General features: G+C 37.3%; 2 protein-coding genes across 2 annotated transcripts; both read left to right on the top strand.

Moving 5' to 3' along the window:
- The first annotated feature begins 185 nt into the window (after nt 1-185).
- LOC102801107 (ferric reductase 1-like) lies at nt 186-10,032 on the top strand. The gene is made up of 14 exons (XM_006812574.3): nt 186-437; nt 1,037-1,255; nt 2,443-2,544; nt 2,948-3,107; nt 4,439-4,573; nt 4,920-5,035; nt 5,396-5,500; nt 5,622-5,719; nt 5,918-5,976; nt 6,543-6,677; nt 7,796-7,846; nt 8,177-8,212; nt 8,662-8,774; nt 9,254-10,032. The coding sequence occupies exons 1-14, from the start codon at nt 378-380 to the stop codon at nt 9,347-9,349; spliced, it is 1,485 nt and encodes a 494-aa protein (XP_006812637.1). The 5' UTR covers nt 186-377; the 3' UTR covers nt 9,350-10,032.
- A 2,525-nt stretch (nt 10,033-12,557) lies between these two features.
- Nucleotides 12,558-23,682, top strand: LOC100370941 (ferric reductase 1-like). The gene is made up of 14 exons (XM_002731652.4): nt 12,558-12,802; nt 15,457-15,654; nt 16,190-16,288; nt 16,652-16,811; nt 19,229-19,345; nt 19,643-19,758; nt 19,939-20,031; nt 20,234-20,331; nt 20,457-20,515; nt 20,874-21,008; nt 21,595-21,639; nt 22,242-22,274; nt 22,966-23,021; nt 23,200-23,682. The coding sequence occupies exons 1-14, from the start codon at nt 12,734-12,736 to the stop codon at nt 23,290-23,292; spliced, it is 1,371 nt and encodes a 456-aa protein (XP_002731698.1). The 5' UTR covers nt 12,558-12,733; the 3' UTR covers nt 23,293-23,682.

Below are 23,682 nucleotides of genomic sequence, written 5' to 3'. Positions count from 1 at the left end.
TCATTTGGTTACTATACCATATAAATACCCTTCCGTCTATTTGAATGCCATATAAAAACACTCTCATTTGAATGCCATGCTATATAAGGCCCCTTGTAATGAAATATACCATACAAGGACTCTCTCATTTGAATATTTTACCAAACATTAACGATATGTGTCAACATTCTTTTGTTCCATTACGAGGTGCCAGCAGTAAAAGTGAAATATTTTGTTTGTGAACAGATGATGTATACAACGCAAGTTGAGATATTACGACACGTGTGCCCTACAACATGTACCATTCTATGTTTCGCACGCACTGAGTTGTTCTATTCCGTTATAGTTTTTATTTTACATTGCTAATTAGATATTAATTGTTTTCACCTTGTCGTTAGATGCATGCATGGCGAAAAATAACACTGGATCTGGTCGTGATCATATGTGCTGCCACACAGGTAAGGTCACTGCACTGTTGACAGGAGAAAAACGAGTTAGTTCATATTCGAAAACCTGGTAAATAGTTCACCAAACATTTACATAACCAGGCTGAGTAACTAACTAAAGAAATGAATTTAATTAGCATACTGTTTGGAGCTGTTTTACATAAAAAGGAGCATTTAATAAATTAGTAATGTTCCATCTTGGTCAAGCAGATACCATGGCCTCTTCTCAAGGGTCTATGTTTAGTTAGCATTCACTCTCGATGAAAGTCAGTGTCTGGGTGGCAGTCTACTACTTTTCAGGGAAATACAGTGCTCGTAGATTGCATACTTGTGTATTTATAAACTAAGATCGTTGTGGAATATATTTAATAATAAATAAGCTGTTTATCTTCGGCCAAATAGGGAGACACGTTTTATTAGGTTAGGTAACTATTGTAATCAGGGTATTTGAAACACTGAGTAAAAACAAGTCACGTGGCTCTCGCTCACAATGAGATCTGGGCGGCCATTTTCGTCAAAAAGTCTAGTGTATAACTATACCTTTACATTTTTTGTCTCGGACCCGACACGAGATAGTGAACGATTCATGACAGTATAGTTTCTTTTTGTAGTTCACGGTTACGGCGCTAGTAGATAGCGATAAATGCGGTGTTACAAAGAGCTGCTTTCATGACCCCCCGTACTGCAAGACACCTGACTGTGACGTATTGATCACGTGGGAAGATACGCACACTTTTTACGGCGAACCAGCCACCTCATTCGGAATATGGGGGAAAACCTGGCAACATGAAGACTGGGTTGGTTTTGGACTATCACGTGACAAAGAAATGGTAAGACGTATTTTATTCTCATGGATTGCAACGTGTCACGAATCACCGCGCAGCACGCGGTTAAATTTCACATTTAAACCTTTTTACCTCCAGACTTCCTTGCCCAAATTTTTCAGCACTTTTTTCTTATACTTGTTAATATTTCAGGACATGAACCCTAATTTTGAATCCAACAGACAAAATTTGAGTCAGTTTGGGTATTTTTATCCTAATCTTCCGAAGGAAGGTCACAAAAGGAACAAAAACGTGTTCATTTCAAAGTTTATATTTTGTGTTTAAGATGTCTGCCGCCATCAGTGACAGGAGAACGCGTGTAATAAACCAAAACTACGCACATATATACGTTTTAAAAGCGGATTGAAGACTGAAAAATAGTTATTTTTAAATTGTGACTTCTTTATCAATATATTTATCACAGTTGAAAACACTGCCGGATTTTGTAAAATGTGTAATTTAGTAGCTTTGGAAGATGAATTTCATTTCCCTCTTGCGTGTGCTGAGGGCACACCACCTTATCAATTCATTGTGCATTCGAATTATTTCAAATTTCAATCTCTATTACGCTCAACAGACACTTATGTATTACAATCTGTAATGCACTACATATAAAAAGGAATTTTCATCATGGTTTCTTTCTTTAATTTCACAGTGATTTAATTTAATTTATTTTTTGTAAATATATATTTTGGACTTCATTAGTATTTTGTATTTATGTATAATCTGCTACTGTCATTTCAACGTGAATATCTGATCAGAAAGGGGAGGGGTTGCTCACGACCTACGACAAAGATTTTTAATAAATCGGTGACTATTTTCTCGCTGATCTCAATTTACATTTCTTATGAAAGTTGCACCCTCGAGCTGTTCTATGACGTAATAGTCACGCACATTGATCAAATAAATAGTTCTATATGGCTAGTCGCTTTCGATCTGTGATAAAGTACATTTAAAAAAATCAGTATGTTTTATTGACGGACTATGGTCGAGCAAGATAATATATCGACACCATCACCGGTGTCTGAATCACCATTCACATCACAGAAGCGCCACTGCATACTCCTGTTTATACCGTAGGGGGCGTTTGTAGGTAAAACTTGAATCACTTTGCGCAAAAGATCTGTACGCACATATTCTATGCCAGCACACATTTAGTTACATGAACACGTCATTTGCCGAACATTTTGCAGGACGATACTGATGTTTGGGCATGTATGGAATTGGAGAATAGAAGCGTCGTACTCGATCATTCTTTCAACAGGTACGATCACAGGAACCAACAATTGGACCAGGTAAGTGGCAAAGAGAAAGGCATGTTCTATATGAACGGTGAAGGGGCTAGATTTCACCCTATATTTAGCTCGTGTTTACAACCGAGGAAAAAATAGCGTGTACATTACATCTACATGAAACAGTCACTCCATTTTGTACTCTGTTGTATATTTACTGGTCAGTGTTTACAGTCCCATAAATGTGATGCAACGGGCATATATTACAATATTCTGAGTTGTTCTATTATATCTGCCACCGTGTCTAGTAATTATAAGTCATTCTCCGAAATATACATCATTCGAGTATCGAGATTATGACAATATGCTATGTTTAACCACAGTCCCTGTGGTTAAACAGCTCGGCTACTCCTGTGTCTAATAATTATAATATTTTAATAATTAATTTTGTTTTGTGTAATTGCAGACTGGGGCACGCAATTTCCAGTATACTTACTGGAACGGACTAATGGAATGTACATTTGACCGCCTGAACTCCATAGAATCTCACGACCAATTTTTTGACCTGCGTGATGGGCCGTATTATATGATAACCGCATTTGGCCCAAGTGCTCCGGGACCAGGAGGTAAGGTATCAGAGAAAACATAAAAATAAAATTCTAAAATCTTGACAAGGAGAAAGGATCGTCCTACAATCACAGCTTCCTCGGTGTGTTGTTTTGAACCCCCGTCTATTGTGTATTCGTAAGTACTAGCACGGCTGTTTTGAAATGGCCAATAGCCGTTCTAGAATTCCCTTAAAGGGCGGCAGTCGTCGCGCCGCGTCCTGTTCGACATGGGACTCATAGCGACGTATACAACGCGTGTAAAATACAATTTTATTTACATGAAACACCGCGCTTTAACCTGGTTATGGCATGGTTTGGTATACGAGATCAAAATATTGAAACATCAACAAATTGACAAATTAAGCTACGTGTGTTCAAAACAACAATCTAATTGGTCAAAACTTTCCATTGGCGACAGCTGTCACGGTGGTACGAATCAGTTAAATCGTGTTCGCGTGACGGCTACGCGCTCATGGTTTATAAGCCGTGACCATCACGTGACTAGTTCACCTCGAGTTCGCACGGGGGGGGGGGGCGTATCTTTAGTTATAATTCATACATTATGCTTTGTTTACAGAGATACGAGTCTAGATGCTTTAATATCTGACTTCTTATCTTTTTTGCGAATTATTTTCTGTGCCAATTCACATACTTAAAAAAACAATTCTATCACTGATTGACGACTTTCCCGGAAGTTGAAGATACAGCGTTTCGCATGCGCGCACATGTCATTTTGGGGTGTAGCGTGAACTTGTATGCGTGATATTGGGCTTCTGGGTGCACCAATCGATGTTACAAAAATAAAGTTCCCTTCTATCGACTATCAGCAAACTGACATGTTTGTATTTTCAGCCATGACAAAGTAGGAGTATTTTTGCACCCCAGTCTCGCTACTTCCGAGAAAGTCGTCAACTATCACTCTATAAGCGCGCCCTCTAGTAGCTACGAACTGCTTCTGTGGTGTAGTCGGCGAAAGAAGAAACGTTCACAGTTTTTCTATTCTGTTGATTTGTTTGTTCTGTCGATGTTTTTGTTTGTTTGTGAGACTTGATGTCAAATCACTTCACAGCCGAAACAAAAGTGTCCATTCCCTCTTCTTCGCTTTTACACACCTACGCCATTTCGTTGCCATCGTTAGAGGGCCCTATTTATTTGTTCGGGTTAGGAACGCTAATGTTTACTGGGAGTATTCGATTTTAAAAATACCAGTCATCCTAGACGCTTCAGGACCCGGAATGTTCCATGACAAATATCACATTTTCGGGTTAGCCAAATGTATGGAGATCAGGTGTACATACATTACATGAGACTTCGCATTAACTAAGTTCAACCCCATCTTCCAACTACAGATAGTGTATATGCGAGAAAAGAGAAATTAGGTCAGCATGGCAGAGAACCCCTTGTATCAAGAGATATGATAGAATTCAATCAAATCACCGTATCGTATGGGAAAGAGAGGACGCCTGGCTCGTACAAGACACATGGTACGTACCAAGAATATATTTATGTCCGATATCACGGGTTATTACAGTGTATCGACGTCGCATTTTGTCGTGGCAGCGTAATTCACAGCCTGCCATGTAGGCGTGTGTGGCGCCTTCGCCGGCCGAACGGCATCAGACTCCACTAATGTGTTGGGTTTGGAGCACCTCGAAGGGTGCAACTCAAGCGACCTTTTCCGGCTACGCAATTCATTGTAACAGCAATTGCTCCTAATAAAGTAAAAAAAAAAGGTGATGCAGCAATACTTAAATAATTTGCATTTGACTTTGACCTAGCCCCCACTATACTTGACGTATTTACCTTGATTAATTCAATCCATTATACTAGGCGCCCTGATGATTACAGCATGGATCGGATTTGCCAGCGTCGCCTTGATATTGGCGAGGTACTTCAAACACATGTGGCCAAATACAGAAGTACTTGGACAGAAAGTATGGTTTACGGTAAGTTGTTAATACTAGCATTTCCTCCTACGAAACTTTGTTGTTGTTTTTACAGAAGCTCGCCGCATAGGAATGTTGATACATGGAGCCGGGAACAGCCATTGGTGGCGCTATATACAATCGAAACCTAGTAAGGCTTGCCTACACCAATTCAGAGTACACACTCCTACTATGCCACACTCTGTAATGTGCAATTCCAATTCTGGTTCCCCAATAACTTTGGGTCGCGTGTTTACAAGTACAATGTATTTATGCAGTGGGAATGTATGACGCCACCAACGTACCAACGTTTCAAAAGTGATGTATGTTAACCTAACAGAACAGAACAATAAGTTCACCTTTTGATTTGTTTCTTTTCAGTTTCATCGAATTCTCATGATTATAGCTCTCATTCTGTGTATCGCTGCTTTTATCCTAATATTTGTCGTTAATGGCGGCTGGGTGAAATACGAGTACATTGATGACGTAAGTCTTTTTTTAGTTTCCTCTCTAACACAAAAATCACAAAAAATGCGAAAATCAGTAATTGCATCCCCATCGTTTACTTATGACTTTAAATATTCAAATATGTTTTTTTTAATTTTAGCCGGAGCACATCCATGCTATTATTGGTTGTATAGTCGTATCGCTTGGAATTATTAACCCAATTCTTGCAATTTTCAGATGTGATCCCAAACATTCCAAGTAAGTACACCGCTATACTTTACTCTATCGCCCTCTGCGGTGAACATGGCATTTGCTTTTGTCTATTTTGTTTGCACATAGTTCTAAAATTTGCACAAAGTAATCCAAAGTATGTATGTCGGAGATTCATCAGCTTTTATTGTTATGTGATATACACCAAGAAGTCGATATACATATGTGTATATTTCATGTTTACAGACGATGGATGTTTTCCTGGGCCCATTGGGCTATTGGCACAACAACGCATATACTGGCAGGTAAGATATTCCAAACTATAATCTTGTTAATGTATATGCAGAAAGGTATTTATAAGACGAGATAAAATGACACAATTACATTTGACTGTGAAAATAATTTCATTGCCTAAAGTGACTCACCAAGCGTGTGGATTTTGCCAACAACTTTTCTACCAGTGCGCCCTCTAGCGACTAAAAAAACTCTGTGACGTAAACAGTGACGGGACAGTAGTTCATGGCGTCTCCGCTGTTTTTTTATACAGGTTTTCGTCAATTGATAGGATATTTTCTTTATTGTGATCGAGGAACTACAATGAAACTCATTTCTCGCTTGGAACGACGCTCACTCTACGTCATGTTGACGCCATTAAATAGCTCCGTCGCGAGAGGGCGTTACTTGTAGAAAATGTGAATTTATTGGCGGTACAATCATGTCTTTTTAAATGAGACGTTAGATTTAAGCACAGTTTTAAATGTTACACAATTAGCGTGAATCGATAGTCGATATCATCGACATTAAATTCAAAACAGTATACAGTGATCATTTTAGATTGTTTTATTATCTGGGCCGTTTGTTTGGTTCACAGTCGTCAACACATTTCTCGGATCGAAGTACGTGAGAGTACCAAGATATGCCACGTGGGTGTTGCTATTTTGGGTGCTCTGTCATATCCTTGTAGGAATGTTTTACGAAATATTGAACTGCGTCAACAACGAATCAAGTAAGTATTATAAGTAGTACCTGGAGCTGACAAAGGGGGCACTTTAGATAAGATTGTGTTTTTATAGGGGAGATAATGAAAGAAATCTAAATATGATTATAAGAGCTTGAAAATGATGCACTTCCGCAATTCAGGTTCACGGGCGGCGTTGTTTTCGGTTTCTGTGGTATCTGTGTCAACTCATGTTCTACTCAAGCTGATATCTCAAGAACAACTAGCTGTATTTAAATGAACCTTGGCACGCAGCTTTTATATCACGAACACGATAACCGCGCGTCATGTCATGTTGGCTGTTTGTATATTTTGATATTTTTTTATTAGACGCATAAAATCCTTAGGAAAGGATAAAAAGGGTCTTACAGAAAGAAATTAAAAACAAACAAACTACAATCTAAAAAATAAAACAAAAAATAGAAACTTTTCTAAAAAAAAAATAAAACAAGTCAAAAACAAAAAAGTATATGCAAATATTTAATTCGAGAGTAAATAACATTTCAACTATGGATTGAAACTAAATGCTACATATTTTTTGTCTGGGTTCGTTATCAAATCCATCATTATGTTCATCAAGCAGTGTGTAGTCAGTGGTATTACAGTAAAACATGTTGAAAAAGCGGCATGCAAATTTAGCGAATTGTGGTAAAATGTTGATTTAGCGAATCTCTCTTGTCATTGCTGATTCTTTGTTTGGCGGCCATTTTGAATTGATAATAAAGTCATTAGCGACATCTTGAATTAGCGAATCAGTTCTCTCGCTAAATTCGCGAAAAAGACATGCTCGCGCGAAAAAGACATGTTTTACAGTTTATTCGTTGAAATAGTCCCAAAAAATATTGGTATCCTCGCGTCACGTGTTTGTTTCTCTCCCATCATCGGGTTCTCTGCTCAAAATACAATGATCAGTAAAACACTAAACGCGATGGCGGGAGAGGGTGGATTTTCAGTGACATGTCTGTAGTTATTTGGTCGTAGATATAAAACAACGGCAGACAAAGAGAAACTGAGACGGCTATCTAGCCTACAGCGTTACAAACATTAATATAATTTAATATGTAGCTGTACGAAAAACAAAATGGCGTCCAAGGGTTTATTTTATGAATTATTCCAATCTATTCCAGCCGCCTTCACGTCATACAAGATGTATTCTGCAGTCAAATCAGATGCTAGCAGTAAGTGAATTTTCATGAGATGTACGGGCATCTACGAATCGTACACAAATCTTATGCATACCTGGCTTGCAGCTAGTGCTGTTGACATTGCATAGAGACCAGTATATTTAGACGAGAAAATAGAATCTCCCAAAGTACATTTAAATTGGAATTGTGTGTAACATTTTTTGTGCAAAATATGAGAATTGTCCCAGACAGAATTAATATTCAAATTTAATTATTCATAGCTACTGTTCATATGTATTTCAAATATTACAACTTGAATCATACATATATGCTTAAGGCAGATATATACTAGTAGTGATTTTTTTTATTATTTGCTATTTGTAGCTAAAGCAGAAGCGGATGCAATAAAAAGACAGCAAGGTGAGTCCGACCGTACACACAAGTTTGCTAGTTCTCTCGAGGGAGCACGGCCCAACAACATTCCCATACTCTCATATATTATGAGGGGAAATTGAAGGTGGTTCTTGACCCCTTTATTGTTATTGTTAAGTTATTGTTGCTTTGAATGTTTTCAGCAAGAGTATTCAAATCGTCACCGTAAAAATATATAAATATATGATTTTAGTCGTCAATGAAGACAAACACAGCTTTGAACACGATTTCCGTGCTTTAAACGATGTCGACTTCACTCATCAGCGAAAATGTTCGTCACATAAGCGATACATTGATAGGGGCGACATTTACAGGAAATCCTATTGTGGTTTTGTTCAGAAGAGTGGTTGTGTAAACACGACCTTAATAGCGTGCATCTGTCCATCATTACGGCAACCCCCCCACTAGATTATCTGAATACGACCTATTTTTCACAGAGCCAATGAATCAAACTGGAGTTGAAATGCAGTCTGTAAATACCCAGGAATCAAACATTGACCCATATGACAACTACGGAATGGGTACAGTTAAAAAACAACCACCACCGCATGTAAGTAAACACATTAAATATGTTACAGTGTCTAGCGATATTTATGTTCGAGTAAGTTATCAAATCTACCATCGTGTTCATCCTCGTTCGTAGCTAGCAGTGTCTTCAAATACTCAATTACGCATATAAATATATAATCATCACACCATAGGATTGGTAAGTATTTATTTGCTTATGTAGCCCAATATGGACTCGGAGTCGCTAAAGCACAAATAGTATGGACATCCTTAACTCGTGCGTGTTAACCTACTTTGAATGAGCATACAATTGGGTCGATTACCACGCATTCCAGAGCCAATGGTCTTTTAGGTTCTACACGTATGCGATCTGGATAGCCATTTCCACTTTCTAAGTTCGACGATCACTGATCAGGTTGCTTCATGCGGACACTTGACTCTTGTTAGTCGTCAAACCTTGTCATTGTAAACTCGCTGTGTTTTTTTTTCTGTTTCACACCCTGCTTCTTTTGTTCATTTCAGAATTCCGTGTTGCGGACCACTGTACTCTGTATTTACATCGTGTTTACTGTTGCTGTCGTAGTGTATTTGATAGTGGAAGTATCATTGAGAGACTAGACATTCTTATTTGGGAATTTCAGCGAAGATGGTTTTATATTTTAAGATATAATTTGTTATATTTGTATTAATCATTATATATGCATCTCGGGTGCATTGGTAGTACGTGTTATAACATAGAGGTGTTTCAACTCTGTTATTTGGCCTCTACTGATGAAGTCGATATTTGTTTCTATTTCAGCTGTAGTTGTACATTTTATACATGCCATAAATTCAATGTATAAGGCACAGCATTCTTCTCGCTTCTATACACGTTTTAGATGTTACGTGTACGAAACACCTACTTCATTTACGACCGTCTGGGGTAAGTTGCAAAAGACAATCAAATAATAGCCGGGGGAAAATTAGCGTGGTCGTTTCCTTTGTATTGTTAACGTGCCCTGTGTCAAAGGAACAAACTGAACTCCCAGGAAAAAATAAAGCCTTACTCAGTAAGTGTACGTTGTTTACAAATCCCAATTTTAGAAGATTCGCTTAAATTCATCATTATCTATCTGCAATCTCGACATGTTATGGAGTATATATTGGTTAGGAGATGGTGCGTGCAAATTGGAATGTAACTGTAAAGTGAAAATTATGTCAGAAACTACTATGAAAATAATTACATAAATTAAAGCGGCAATAGCTGTAACTGTCAATCTTTTACTCCCATTTTTATTTTGAATAAAACATTTTCTGTATCATTCGTGTATCATTCAATTTTTAACGGCTATCACCGAAATGTCAACACTGAAAGCATAGCGAGGAATATGGGTGTCAGGATCACCAGAGGGCGCCATCTATTGAAAACAAGTTTTGTCAAGCGAAAACCGGAAATACGGTACGAGATAACGACTTTCTTGGACCCGGGCGAATTGTCAAATACGTCGCTTTCATTTGAGGTTAAGCCTATCTCCGACGGTCTCCCACTGATGTTATGTGTCATTTCCAATAATAGTGTGCGTCGTGTGTCACAATGTGTAAGTGTACATAAGTAAAATATTGATGAAAAAAGATAAAAAAAAAAGTGTTGTATTAATGTATTTATGAATATTCATAAGCAATGTTGAACTATGTATTCAAGTTTGACCGTTAAACCATCAATCGTGTCCACTTAGGCATAACTGTTTTTTTTCTAAGGCAATGTATAAAATATCTTTATAACATGTATCTCGTGGTACATTCAAATTGATAAGATTGATTCTATTGACCAGAGAAGCCTATTTCCTTCTACATCTTTCCCTCAATCATGACCGAATTACGTTTAACGTAGACCCCATCACATTTATTTAAGACGCTTGAAATGAATCATTCCCAGATAATTATTTTACATAGTGTAGTTTATATAGACTGTCGACAGTTCTCGGGCCTAATAAAGAGTCACTTATTTTCAAACGCCATAGGCCGTTTCAACGCCAGGGCCGTAAGGCCCTAGAGACTGTTATAGCATGTAACGCCCTCAGCATTTCGTAAACACACCTACGGCGTTTGAAAATAAGTGACTCTTTATTAGGCCCGAGAACTGTCGACAGTCTATAGTTTATACACAGAACATGCAGGTAGTAGGGGGAGTATCGTGACGGGTATCGTGAAACCACGCTAATTGAACCATTACGTCATTCGCCCACAATGCATTGTGATAGCTCAAGTTGTCTGCCATTTGAAATTTATAAAACGTTTATGAATAATTTATTTTAAAAAAATCATGGCTTTATGAATTGGGATTTAATACTTTAATTTCTTGCAAATTATATTTCGAGTATTCTAAGTTGAAATATACCAGCAGTGTACTCGCTATGCTGACAATGGTAAGAGTTAGGCTTCAATGGAAAGCAAGTAATTTTAGAAAGAAAACTCCGCATGAACACGAGGTAAGGTGAAGATATGTTTGTCTGACAATGAAACAAAATCTACATTACAGGATGAACGAAAACACAAATCAGCCGAATGACTGATCTACCTCCGTCCACTCCCATTGCACCCCCCAGAAATAATGGAAAACTCCTGGAGTACTTAAGTACACGAGTTTTTTTCATTCGATCAACAGTTTGGCAAACGAAGGAGTCTTTGTTAGAATTGTTTGGGTGTGTGCCCATTACATTAGTATTCACACGTGGTTAGTTTCGTCTCGTTTTGAACTCTGTGCATGGAATGTTGTTTCGTCCAGTGTCAATATTACAAGGCCCCGAAAGCAGTAAATTGTATGGCATTGTGGGTCACTTGATTAGAATGTTAGCATTGTCGACAAGGTCATTTATTAAGACAGGTACAATTCCTGACTGTATTGGTTAAAGACTATATTTGTGTCCATGGCAACGTCATAATATATATGTATACAAACAAACGTTTTGTTTGTTAAACACTATCAAAATTGTATGTTCAACTTTTTGTATGTATTGTACTAAAGTAGTACAACTGCAACTGCAACTGACCCAAGTTCACGCCAAACAAACATTTCTTTTCAATAACTACAACTACAATTGAAAGAACATTGACAAGTTAGGCTCTCGCTGTGACCCCTAGCTGCAGCTATGTGACCCCATGAGTCAGCCACTAAAACGCCCATTTGTCATAGCGCGATGTGTGCAACGTATATAAGTCCACAGTCCCTCTATGATAGAGGGACTGTGATAAGTCCAAACACTACGGCAGTGTAGACTTTGTTTGCACATAAATGCAATATAAAGCATTAACTATGCAAGAATAGGGAGTAGTAGTACAGAGGATCACCGTCTGTAGTTTTTCTTGAGAATAATGTGAATGCCCAACGTCAGAAAATAACAAAAGGAAACGAAAAAATGTAACTATAATAGTAAATCTTTCAAGTGGATTGATTACAGTGGTGTTTTGTTGGCACATTTCATCTCAGCGTTGGCTAAGCGTCCATCCTCACATCGTTAGCCCGGGCACGACTCCTAGTGCCACATTCTATGGCCCGGGTGGTCTAGATGAAGCTCATTTTTGTTGGTACTTTATACCTGATACAAAGCGTTCGCGTACATTTCTTTCAGCACGAGCTAACGTGTTTAAAGAGCGGTGGTCGTCGCGCAGTGCGTGTTCGAATTTCATGTAAATAAACAATGTATTTTACGCGCGCTGTATACGTCGCTATGAGTCCTATATCGAACAGAACGCGACGCGACGACTGCCGCCCTTTAACCTCTTAGCTCGTCTAGCACAAGTATTTTGTTCTCAAGATCACGTGAGTCGAAGATGCAATTCAAGGTCACGTGACATTACATTACACCGTGACTCACACGATATGTACCACCCTTCTTAGCGCCCGGATTAGTCACCTAAACGCGTGAACGACTGTCAACACTGACACTTTTATAGACTCGTGACAGTGCGGGATTGTCATCGAAAAGCGAACACGGTCTTTCTCGTAGTAAACTCGGCGACTTGATGGTGTTCAAGATGTCTATAAGCGTGTTCTTAATCGGGGTCATTGTGCTCACTTGCAGTATTAACACGGTAAGTTTGGGATTTGTTATTTGTTTGGTTCTTCGTTGTCGCGGCGTTCGCTCATATCGCCACTGATACTAAATTACATGACTAGTCTGTGGCCCTGATTACCTTGTCCAATCATCTAGTTCTAGTGAGTATGATGTGCGTATACCATACTTTCATATATACACATTCACTATAATACGGGTAACTTTAACTGACATGCACTTGGCTTAGTGTACTGTTATCAGTGACTTTCTCACAGTGTGTGGATCCACAGTAAACAATATACTCGACACCTAAGATATTAGCGAAATTTTCGAGTTGACGCGACCATATCAAGTGGGAGTAATATTATTTTACGCAATGTCGTGCTGTAGTGCCATGCACCAATTCACGCGACAAAGACAATTAATGACGTTTGCCCATTCAACGAAACCGAAAGAGGTCATGCCAGGCCATTCACACGTAATGTATAGGGAACGTGAAAGCAGATACCTGTTACAGTTGTACCACGGTTCCCGACACAACACGAACACGCAACAATAACTGGGTATGAAGCAGATACGTATAGACAGATCTTGCGTGAAGCAGGTACCCTTCCCAAGGTAAAACAACTACGTATATCCAGGTACAATTCATCAAAATAATTTTCACGAAATTCAAATTGTTCTGTATATCAAGATTAATCTCCGCTACACCGGTATATGACCGAAAAGAGATCGTTTCCTTTAGAATGTATAAACCCATTACAGTTTAGAAAATATTCCGAGAGAAAAGGGCGCTAAAATATATCAATAATATTCTGGTGAAAAGTACTGAGATGAAATGTTACTGGTCTTCGATATATTTACTTATACTAGATTTTTGGAATAAACTGAAATTACGCACCAAATGCATCGCGCACAGTAAATTTGGTCCAAAGATAAAGAAAGTACATAATATAATGTTTCATAATCCGACATTTTTTAAAAATATTTTTTTTTCTAGTTTTTTTTCCTGACGCCCTCTAGTTTCTTTTCCCCCTTTACTACCTTAATTACAAGTTGGTTCATAGGTTTAATTTACAAGTTTCAGCGTTATCCTCTATGTTTTCCACTGATCTAGTATAATAACTATTGATTTAATAGTGTCTTTGCCTTCTTATTAAAGTCATCTTTCAAGGGAATAAATATGTTAGCATGTTGTTATGCAAATCTGGTTTTATTTGGTGTCTACCGTTGCGTCCTTACTCAACAATGTACTTGGTTGCCAAACCATCCGATTGGCTGTATATAGCACATACACCGCAATAACCACGATATGTACTCTGTGAGGGCACAACTCACCATAAAGTGATTTTCCCATAATCTAGTATTGACTCATAGCTGCAGATTTCCATTGTCCAGAATTCCAGAGTAGACAAGTGCAACAAAACTTTTTTTTTCAAACATGTACTTGCTAAAGGAACTCCAATCATAAATCTGAACCTTGATGTTCTTTTAATATCCTCTTTGACCCCTTTGTTAATTCAGGTCTTTGTACATTAACAGGACCTGGGTTTGTTTCAATATCACCACTAAGCAACATAGTCATTCTTACAAAGCACAAATACAATTTCTTAGTAACACAGTATGGTTTATTATTTACAATCTAATCACTGTATATACAGCAACATCTGTTAATAAACTGTTGTAAACACAAAGCAAAGTTTTCTGAGCAAGTAATAATCAAGGAAGCCAGTATCGATAAGGGTAGGTCGGCTCATAACCGCCATTGAATAGAGTAGGAAGAGTAATTGTTTGAAGTCCTTTTAGTGCAGTGATATTACTAAAATTCAATCAATATCAAAGGTTATAAAATTATTTAATTTTCAATGCAAGATTTGATGGCATTTGTTACATGTCAAAGGATCCTCTGATTTTTCACTGTTTACAAAATTCCTCAATTTTCAGCCTCGTGTAATTAGCGAAAATTCGAGCCCGTCTTTTGCGAAATTAAAGCAGTTTATAACATTATTGCTGCCTGTAAAAATAGTTGATAATTAAAAATAAGAACTATCAAAGATATTTTTGAACTCGTGGAATATGTAAATATAAAACGAGGAATAATTCCAATATAAGTGGTTCTTGAGATTAGTATTTGTGGAACAGCTTAGAATTGTTGAGTAACAGAAGCAAGAATTAATTGTTTTAAAAAAATTCGATTGTTACATTATTTAGGATACCTGGCTGCAGAATTTCTGAGAAAATGTTGAAGACGTAGATGAACATCCGGAAGACGGAGGCCAAATTAATAGTCACCGTTTTAGGCTGTGCCTGAACGGAGAAAAATTACCCCAGCTGCATGTTTATCTTCTATACAATCTATGGTTGCACGGAAACAACGAGTAATTACGATAATTGACGACAGGCATTTGGTGAACAACGTGTTCTAATTTTTGCCTCATTTTGTGAAACCATCAAAATATCCCGATGTTCAAGTCAAAACGCTGGGTTAATTCAATAAACTAATTCAATAAACATATTGAATTAATTTTCAGTTTATTTCCTCACTTAGCTTAAATGATTCCAGAAGGCAATCTCACTCTGAGGACCCCCGGTTAAGTTAATTTCAGACAACCCATTTGACAATGCGATACTGTGAAAGATTGCAATTAATTAATAAATTTCAATTCATGAGAAGTTTGTTTTCTCTTCCAGGTGACATCAGTAGACACCACTGGATGCGGTGTCACAAAAGGGTGTTACATGGACCCAGTCGGCTGTACTACGTCATGCGACGCATTGATCACCTGGCAGCCATCAGACACTGGCGACACGACAGATTTCGGAATTCTCGGCAAACTTAAGAATGGAGAGGATTACATGGTATTCGCACTCTCGCACGATACGAGAATGGTAAGAATGATTTGAGAAACGCCGTCGACGCTGGCGACACATTCGTACGCAGCTCTTTTTCAGAGCACGGGGTGGGCGGAATATTGTTTCTATTCGCGATTTTCAACCGTTCGTAATTTGCATATATTTATTCTATGTGTTGATCTATTCACAATGCGTAGTGCATTTGCTTTGTGCGCATGCTCCATTCTGTGTTCAGTGTGTCCATTTTTATTTATGCAGATTATCCGACAACTTCAAATTGCTGTTTATTAAAGAAACATGAATTATTCTAGTGCGATTCACAAATTTGGAATTTTGAAAACACAGTAATATTGTCATTGTTATTCGCTGTCTTAGAAGCTGTGGGATGGGCGACTGCGAATTTACTTGAGCTAGATCTGTTTTTCATGATGATATTTATACATCTATATACAGCACAAACAGCAGCTTTAACGTGTTCCCATCCGGGTTCTCACCGATATTTACCTAAACCCATGCTGTAGTTAATTCGTACAATATCGCTTTGAACTGCAAATATTCTACAACATTGCAGGGCGATGATGACGTATGGGGATGCCTCATGCTCCAAGATTCCAGCATTGTCTTGGACCATTCACTGAACATAGGACAGCAAAACTCACAGGGGGATACGGTAAGCCAGCTCCTTAATGCAGCCAACTTCCTTATCACTGTAAAACGTTCAATAACATGAACGATCCATTGGAATTATTGTCTACGATTATCAATTTTTGTCTGATTACGATTGCAAATAGACCTGCGACGAGATCTCACTGAAGGCGAGAGAGCTGCAAGACTTTCTTTTGCCCCGAAATAGTGCTCCCGTCATCCATTGTTATATCGGGGAACAGTGAACGCACACTCTCTCACTCTCAACGAGATTTCATCGGCAATTTGTGACCGAGATTTATTTCACATTCTTGTACCACATTCTTTCTACATCATTATGGAGGAATCATCATTATTTGTGTAAGCTACACACTTGCCTTTTTTTCAGACTGGGACATCCGGGTTCTCGTCTTCATACTCTAATGGAGTATTGGAATGTAGCTTCACTCGGGACAACAGTATGCCCGGATCAGAAGATAGATTCTATGATTTAACAACATCAAGTTATTACCTATTGATTGGTTTTGGCCCAAGAATCTCTATATCTGGTGAGTAACTATACAATAATTATTATTTATAATATTTGCCACATCGGTAGTGTTAAACGATGGGTAATCATGTCATGTCGCATTAATCAGTGATACCATCATTATTAACTACAACTCCTATGTCATATAACAAAAGCCATGCATGGTAGATATAACCCCTAGTCTAATCTGCAATCTAAGTAACCCAAACAACTAATACACGCGCACTATCCATGCTCCAGACATTGCTAATGCCACATCAATCTGATTAAAATTTGATGTAGTGTACGGGCTTTAATTATTTTGGCTATAAACTTATTTTAATTTTATTTTTTATTACTTTTGTTATTAATGCCCTTTTATTTTATTATTTTACTTTACTTTGATTTTGTGATTTTATTTTAATTCCGCCCTACCTACATCTGATCCGACGCCTATGTAAGTCCCGTTCAAATCTCGCGTAAGTAACAGCCAATCACAGCCCCCCCTTTTATACAGGCTGTCGGTTGCTTACTTTTCAGTGTAGCGATACTCTACGGGCAATCTTTCTGTACATTATATTTTGCCCACTTGAATAAACCATTAATAGAAAATTGCTAGTATATTTCTTATTTGCAAAAGAAATTCCACAGCATTTTACAATTTTTGTCATTACATTGAATATTTTTTTCACTTTCAACAAATGTGTACACTTCCAGATACATCTTCGCCAGCCAAGGTTCGTTCGTTCATTCAGTCATCGCTTCAATTTTACATCACTGAGCATAATTATCTAGAATGGAAGCAAAAAAATAAGTAAATCGTAATGATTAGAACACTGTAAACAGCTATAGTAAACAATGCAATGAAACTGATTTTAAATTGTATAACGGTCACCGGCCCACGGCATCGACGCAGAAAGTTGGAGCAAAACAATATTTCCTGATCAATTGCGATGTGTTCCAATAAACAATATTTTATTCCAGTCCAAATCAGCTCAATTACTTTAATAAAGAGTTATTGTATAATGTACAAAATGTTGATACAATTTGATGAATATTTACAGCCCGATCGTCAACAAAACATCACCCGTCTCCAGGGCTGGCGACTGGAACTTGAAAAAGACACTGGTGTTCGGTCGAAATGGTGGAAACAAAATCGTCACTCCCAGAATAACTATGCAAAATAACGATCTAAAGTCGAACCATTCGAGCCACAACATTAACATAAAAATGACTTTCGTTGCATTTGACAATGATAAACTTACCGAAAAGCCGTGTTATTCTCGGTCGCTAACGTCGGTATAATCCGCCATTTTATTTGAGTGTGTTTGCCACCCGACTCCGCCCGGTGACGTCATCATGTGCGCTATAGAAGGAGGTCTGTGGTTCGTTGACTAAAATCGTCGATAGTGGGTCTCGTTGAAATCTCGTTACATAGGCATCGGGTCAGATGTAGGTAGGGCGGAATTAAAAAAAAATCACAAAATCAAAGTAAAATAATAAAATAAAATAAAAGGGCATTAATAACAAAAGTAATAAAAAAATAAAATTAAAATAAGTTTATAGCCAAAATAATTAAAGCCCGTACATTACATCACATTTTAATCAGATTGATGCCACATATACTATATAACTCGTGTATCTCATTGGCGGTACACACAGTAATGATATAATACTATTACAAAATACATTGCAACTAAACAACCCTTAAAAAGCATTTTAATTACAAGGAAAAAAATAAATGTTTTTTTGATATAATCAAGAATACATAACCTTCTAATTTATGGGACCAATTTACTACGACATTGCAATTTGTTATTACTAGTCGTAGACATATCGCTATCCCAAGGTTAAGTGAAATGTATGCTCCATAAATATGATCAATGTCAATCAAGTCATAATTTGGGTATCCAACCAAATTTGCTCCAGAAACTAACGTCATTTAACATTATTTGGTGGTTAATTTGTGTGGTGAAATGTACGTTACCTTGCGAATAGCAAGTGTCTATAGCATATATTTAGATTTATACACATGTAAAAGGATAACACGAGCGCAAATACGCGAAAACAAAACAAAACAAACAAAAACACATTTTGTTGGCTATTGAGCACAATATATGTGAATGGCAAAACATGTACGTTACTGTGACAGCAAACTAGGGAAGCAATAGAGAAATCTTTTTCCGTCAAACTTACCACGAGTTTCCTCGCACAATATAGTGAGTCTGAATAAAACCGTTATGTGTCAGGCCTGTGGATGTACTTTTACACTTTAAACGTTTTAGCAACGTAATATTGCATTCAACGATTGTGACGTCCAGAAATTGACTTGTTTTACACCCAACTACTAATTGATTTCACAATCTTTGATTATGCATTTATGTTGTTAATTTATGTAATTACTTATATTAATTTACGCTGCTGCTTACTTTTAACATGATATTCCATTTTCGTCAGACATACATGTACTTGGTGAACATATCGACATTCCAGTCGCATCTAAGAGCAAAATTGATTTAACGCAGACGACAATAGTCAGTGCTGGCACCCGGAATCCCGGCAAGAAGATTCACGGTATGTTGATTTATTTTGTTGTTGACATTCATCGCCAATTGCTGCGCTATCCTGTTGTCAACAAGACCCGGTCTCACACGACATGTATATCTTAACCCATGTTTCTGTGAATAAGTTGGCTTAGTATTTTGGAAATTTAATTAATGTAGACAAATGCCAACACTTTTCGTACACGTGACTGGTCGACGTACACATGTAGTCTTTATTTCCTAATATATAACAGAGATATATATGCGCCAACTCTAAACTTGTATACACCTTCACGTACATATCATACTATTATTTTGGTCTATTAAGGTCTATTCATGATGCTTGGTTGGGTGATTTGTGCCAGCAGTGCTCTCATATTGGCTCGATACTACAAACCCATGTGGCCAAATACAAAGATATTTGGCAAACCAATATGGTTCCAGGTACGCCCAGTTTTTAATATTGTCGCATTTCTTCGAAATTAACTTGTTTACCTTGTTGTTTAATTTCTTTTCCCTTTTTTTATATCAACTTTCATTCATTCGTCTGTCATAGTTAACGACAACAGTTAATATTTACTTGTTACAAGTTATTGTCTACCCACTTATATCACTATCTTCCAGGTGCATCGCGCCCTCATGGTCAGTGCCACGATTTGTACATGCGCCGGATTTATCGCTATATTTATCACTGTCGGAGGATGGGTCACATCTATTGTAAGTTTCGTTTAATTTAGTCCCCTAACCATTCATAATTTTAGAATTCATATGTTTTTAGTTTACTAAAACACAACGCACCATATGCTGCAAAACAGTCTCAGGGTGAGTCATGTCTTCCATAGTTATACGATAGTTACTTGAAAAATACGTTCAAATGTACGATGACTTTACCTAAGTATGGATATGTGCTCTGTTTCAGTTGGAAAATGTGCATGCTGTCATTGGTATAATCGTAACTGCGCTTGCGCTGATCAATCCAATCATGGCTCTATTCAGACCTGGGCCTGGCACGCCTAAGTAAGTACTGCCCCCTCTATCTTCGATCTTGTTTTTTTCTGTGCTTAGTGAGCAAACTGTAGAATTTGATGACGAGCCAAATACGATACTAGTAGTTGACGTGTTTTTATTTATTTATTTCGCAGCCGCGTAATTTTTAATTGGGCTCATTGGTCGGTTGGTACATCCGGGCATATTTTAGCCGGTAAGTTCATATTTAAGACGTTATTTTTCATCAACATGCCCAGATAACATAGCGGTTCAGAATACAATGATGAGGGTCACGTTTCTAATTTTGAAATATTGGTTCAGAATACAGTACTGGCAGTCACGCTGTCAATTTTGAAAAGGTGGTTCAGAATGTGTATTCTTGGTTGCTATAGTGACGGCATCTCCTTATATGTGGAATATCTGTGTGAAGGAATACGGTGAACACTTTTGAAATCGTGACTGACATGATACAGTTTGTAAAAAAGAAATGTTTACCTAAATAACTTTTTAAGCATAATATTTGGCTCATTATTGTAAACTGACAATACTTGATGATCTTTGCTAAATTGTAGTGGTTGACATCGCCATTGGTATCGATCTATTAGGCATGCCAGACTACTGCCTATGGGTTTTCATCGTTTGGATCGTATTCCATTTTAGCGTGCAAATATGCCTAGAACTTGTCAACTGTGTTAATCGGGAGTTCGGTAAGTACGCTTCGATTGAATATTTACCTCTTTTTCAAAACTCACGAGATATCCCGTGGTATCATTTTCCTTTTGCCATATTTGAAAAACGAGAGTTCATCAATTGAGTTGAGTCGGGTGACACAGCAATATAAATTACCCATAATTTACTATGATTTGTACCATTGGTGCCATTCTGGGACTTAATAATAAACTCCTAATGGGTCTGCTGTATATTTGTTTTTAAAATTAAGTTTTGCATTCTGTGCTCGGAAAGCTAAATTTACTTTAAAGTCTGGCAAAAGACAGTTTTTATAGTGGTGCTAAAACTGCTGTAAATCTTTGGGAATATAGTAACCGACTTAAATACTCGTTCTCATACCTGACAGATAATATGCATTTTTATTCGTTTCACCCGTTCAAATACACAAACAGGTCTCTCAGTAACATTGCATTACAAATCTGTGTTTGTATCCTATAACGTACATCCCGAACGGAGTTTATCTTTCTCTGTGACAAGGTTGTCATGCATACAATTCCTACAGGTTTTTCAACGTAAAGGAAAAAGTTTCACTTGAAAAGTTATAAACACGTTCTTATTTTGCAGACGGATTTCTATCTTACAAAATGTACTCGAAGTTATCTACCCCAAGTAAGTTTCCTAGTCACGTTTCGCACAACACTACTGCATCACAGTTACAATCACTCGCTTAATTACACCTCACTTCAAACCCTCTCACCAACCATATAAATCAACACGGCGTTGTTTGTGCTATCATATCAACTCGTCATCCGATTCCAATTTCAAGGCATCAGTTCAACTATAGAGCACACTCAACTTTTGAAGGTTATGAAGACGATACTTACAAATTCAGAACAACGTCAAAGTACCATAACATGTGAAATCTTTGATGTTAAGTCTTATTTGCAAACAACCTTTTTTTCGATTATTGTAGAAATGTAACATGTATTGAACATATTAGTATATTGTATCGCGTTATGGTAATTTTTCCCTGTGCTGCACCAGTGACGTATAAATACTGACCAGATAAGAAACACTGCCCCGCAACATTTTGCGCATTTTTTTATAAATGTTTCTTCAATTTTCTTGTTAATTTTGAACCAACTAGACATATTATTCTATTGACTACAGTTCTTATTCACAATTTTCGGGAAAATATTAAAAAAGTTATGAAAAAGGTGGAAAAAGTTGACTTTGAAAGATTAATGCAACATGTACTTTATACATTCCAGGACAATCGGATAATCCAGACAGTAGCCATCCCGGTAAGCGTTGTTTCCTGAAATATTTGAACAACTATTTGCATAATATTTGATTGTAAGAAAGTGCCAAGAGCTAACAAGAACCAATGTTTGTGAACAAACATTGACAAACGATCATGGGATAAAGTTAGTGGCTCCTTCCATTAGTACCTTCCATGCAAATACCAAGCTACATATATGCAAATGAGGACGTAATCGTGCCATGGTGTTTCACAAATGTTACGTGTCTTGCTCTTGTCCTTGAATGTTGTCAGTGCATTAAAGGTATGGCGTGGGTGGACTGTGCGTACTATATATGTACAGTATAGTATATATTGTTTTCTGTTGCTCTCGTCACGGAAATTTTGTTCTGTAAATTAGTTCTCGTCTCGGTCTGGTTCTCGCCCATGAATCGAACCACGGCTTCTGCCTTGTTGTCAAGGCTGTATTTGTGTGCAGAAATCTATTTTGCATGTTTTTTGTGACGTCAGAAAATCGCATTGCGCATTTCCATCTAGTAACTTGTAACTGCAAGTTCGCTTTCCATACACGCTTTTTCGAGCTCTCTCTTGTGGGGGCAATGTGTTATGGCGAGCGGGGAGTGAGTCCATTTACAGTAGCGAGGAACATTTGCCGTAGTTTTTAGTTCAAATCACAAGCTATATGTATTTATTATCATATATATCCCCGTGACTTTGATTTGTTAATATTTCAGACGGAATGAAGATTTCTGAACCTGGACTGAACCCAGACGAAAAACCACGGCCTCCGGTGCGTTTCCTAGTCGATTTGAATCATTGTTGCATTGTTTACACCCTGACAGATTACTATGACGACGAACACACAACATTACAATAAACGCGTAACACAATAATGTATAATATTGTCAGTGTATCGTAAAAATAACAATGATTGTTATATTTCATCTACTATGTTTTTCCTTTTCCAGGCTTCCAGAGGAAGAACGTTCCTGTTTGTTCTGTACACCACCATCACTGTCGCAATTATAATGTTTTTAATTATACAAATGTTTTTATTGTAAACCAATTTTAATACACTATGCCACGACGGTGTTTAAAACCACAGAATTTGAGCAATACGGTAATTAATACACTAATATATATTATTTTATCAATGCCCTAAATGTTTTTCTATTTAGCCGACACAAATGCATGCAAGTGATTACATTATTATTCAAATAATTGTGTCAACTAACATTTTTATACTTTTTACTATGTTGTCAAATTATTACTAATTTCTTTCTTTAGACTCATCACACCAATTTCTCTCAAATATCTGGATATTTTTGTATGCATATTTAACGAATATTTTTTTTAAATGTATGTACATAAATTGTGTCAATGTAAGTAGCTTATTTTTTATGAAGTTGCTGTATAACCAGAAATGCAAATATAAGTCATTGCAAAATAAA

Source organism: Saccoglossus kowalevskii, chromosome 17 (genome assembly GCF_978046115.1).
Source record: "Saccoglossus kowalevskii chromosome 17, keSacKowa6.1, whole genome shotgun sequence".
NCBI lineage: Eukaryota > Metazoa > Hemichordata > Enteropneusta > Harrimaniidae > Saccoglossus > Saccoglossus kowalevskii.
This window is presented reverse-complemented; position numbering and strand designations above follow the sequence as displayed.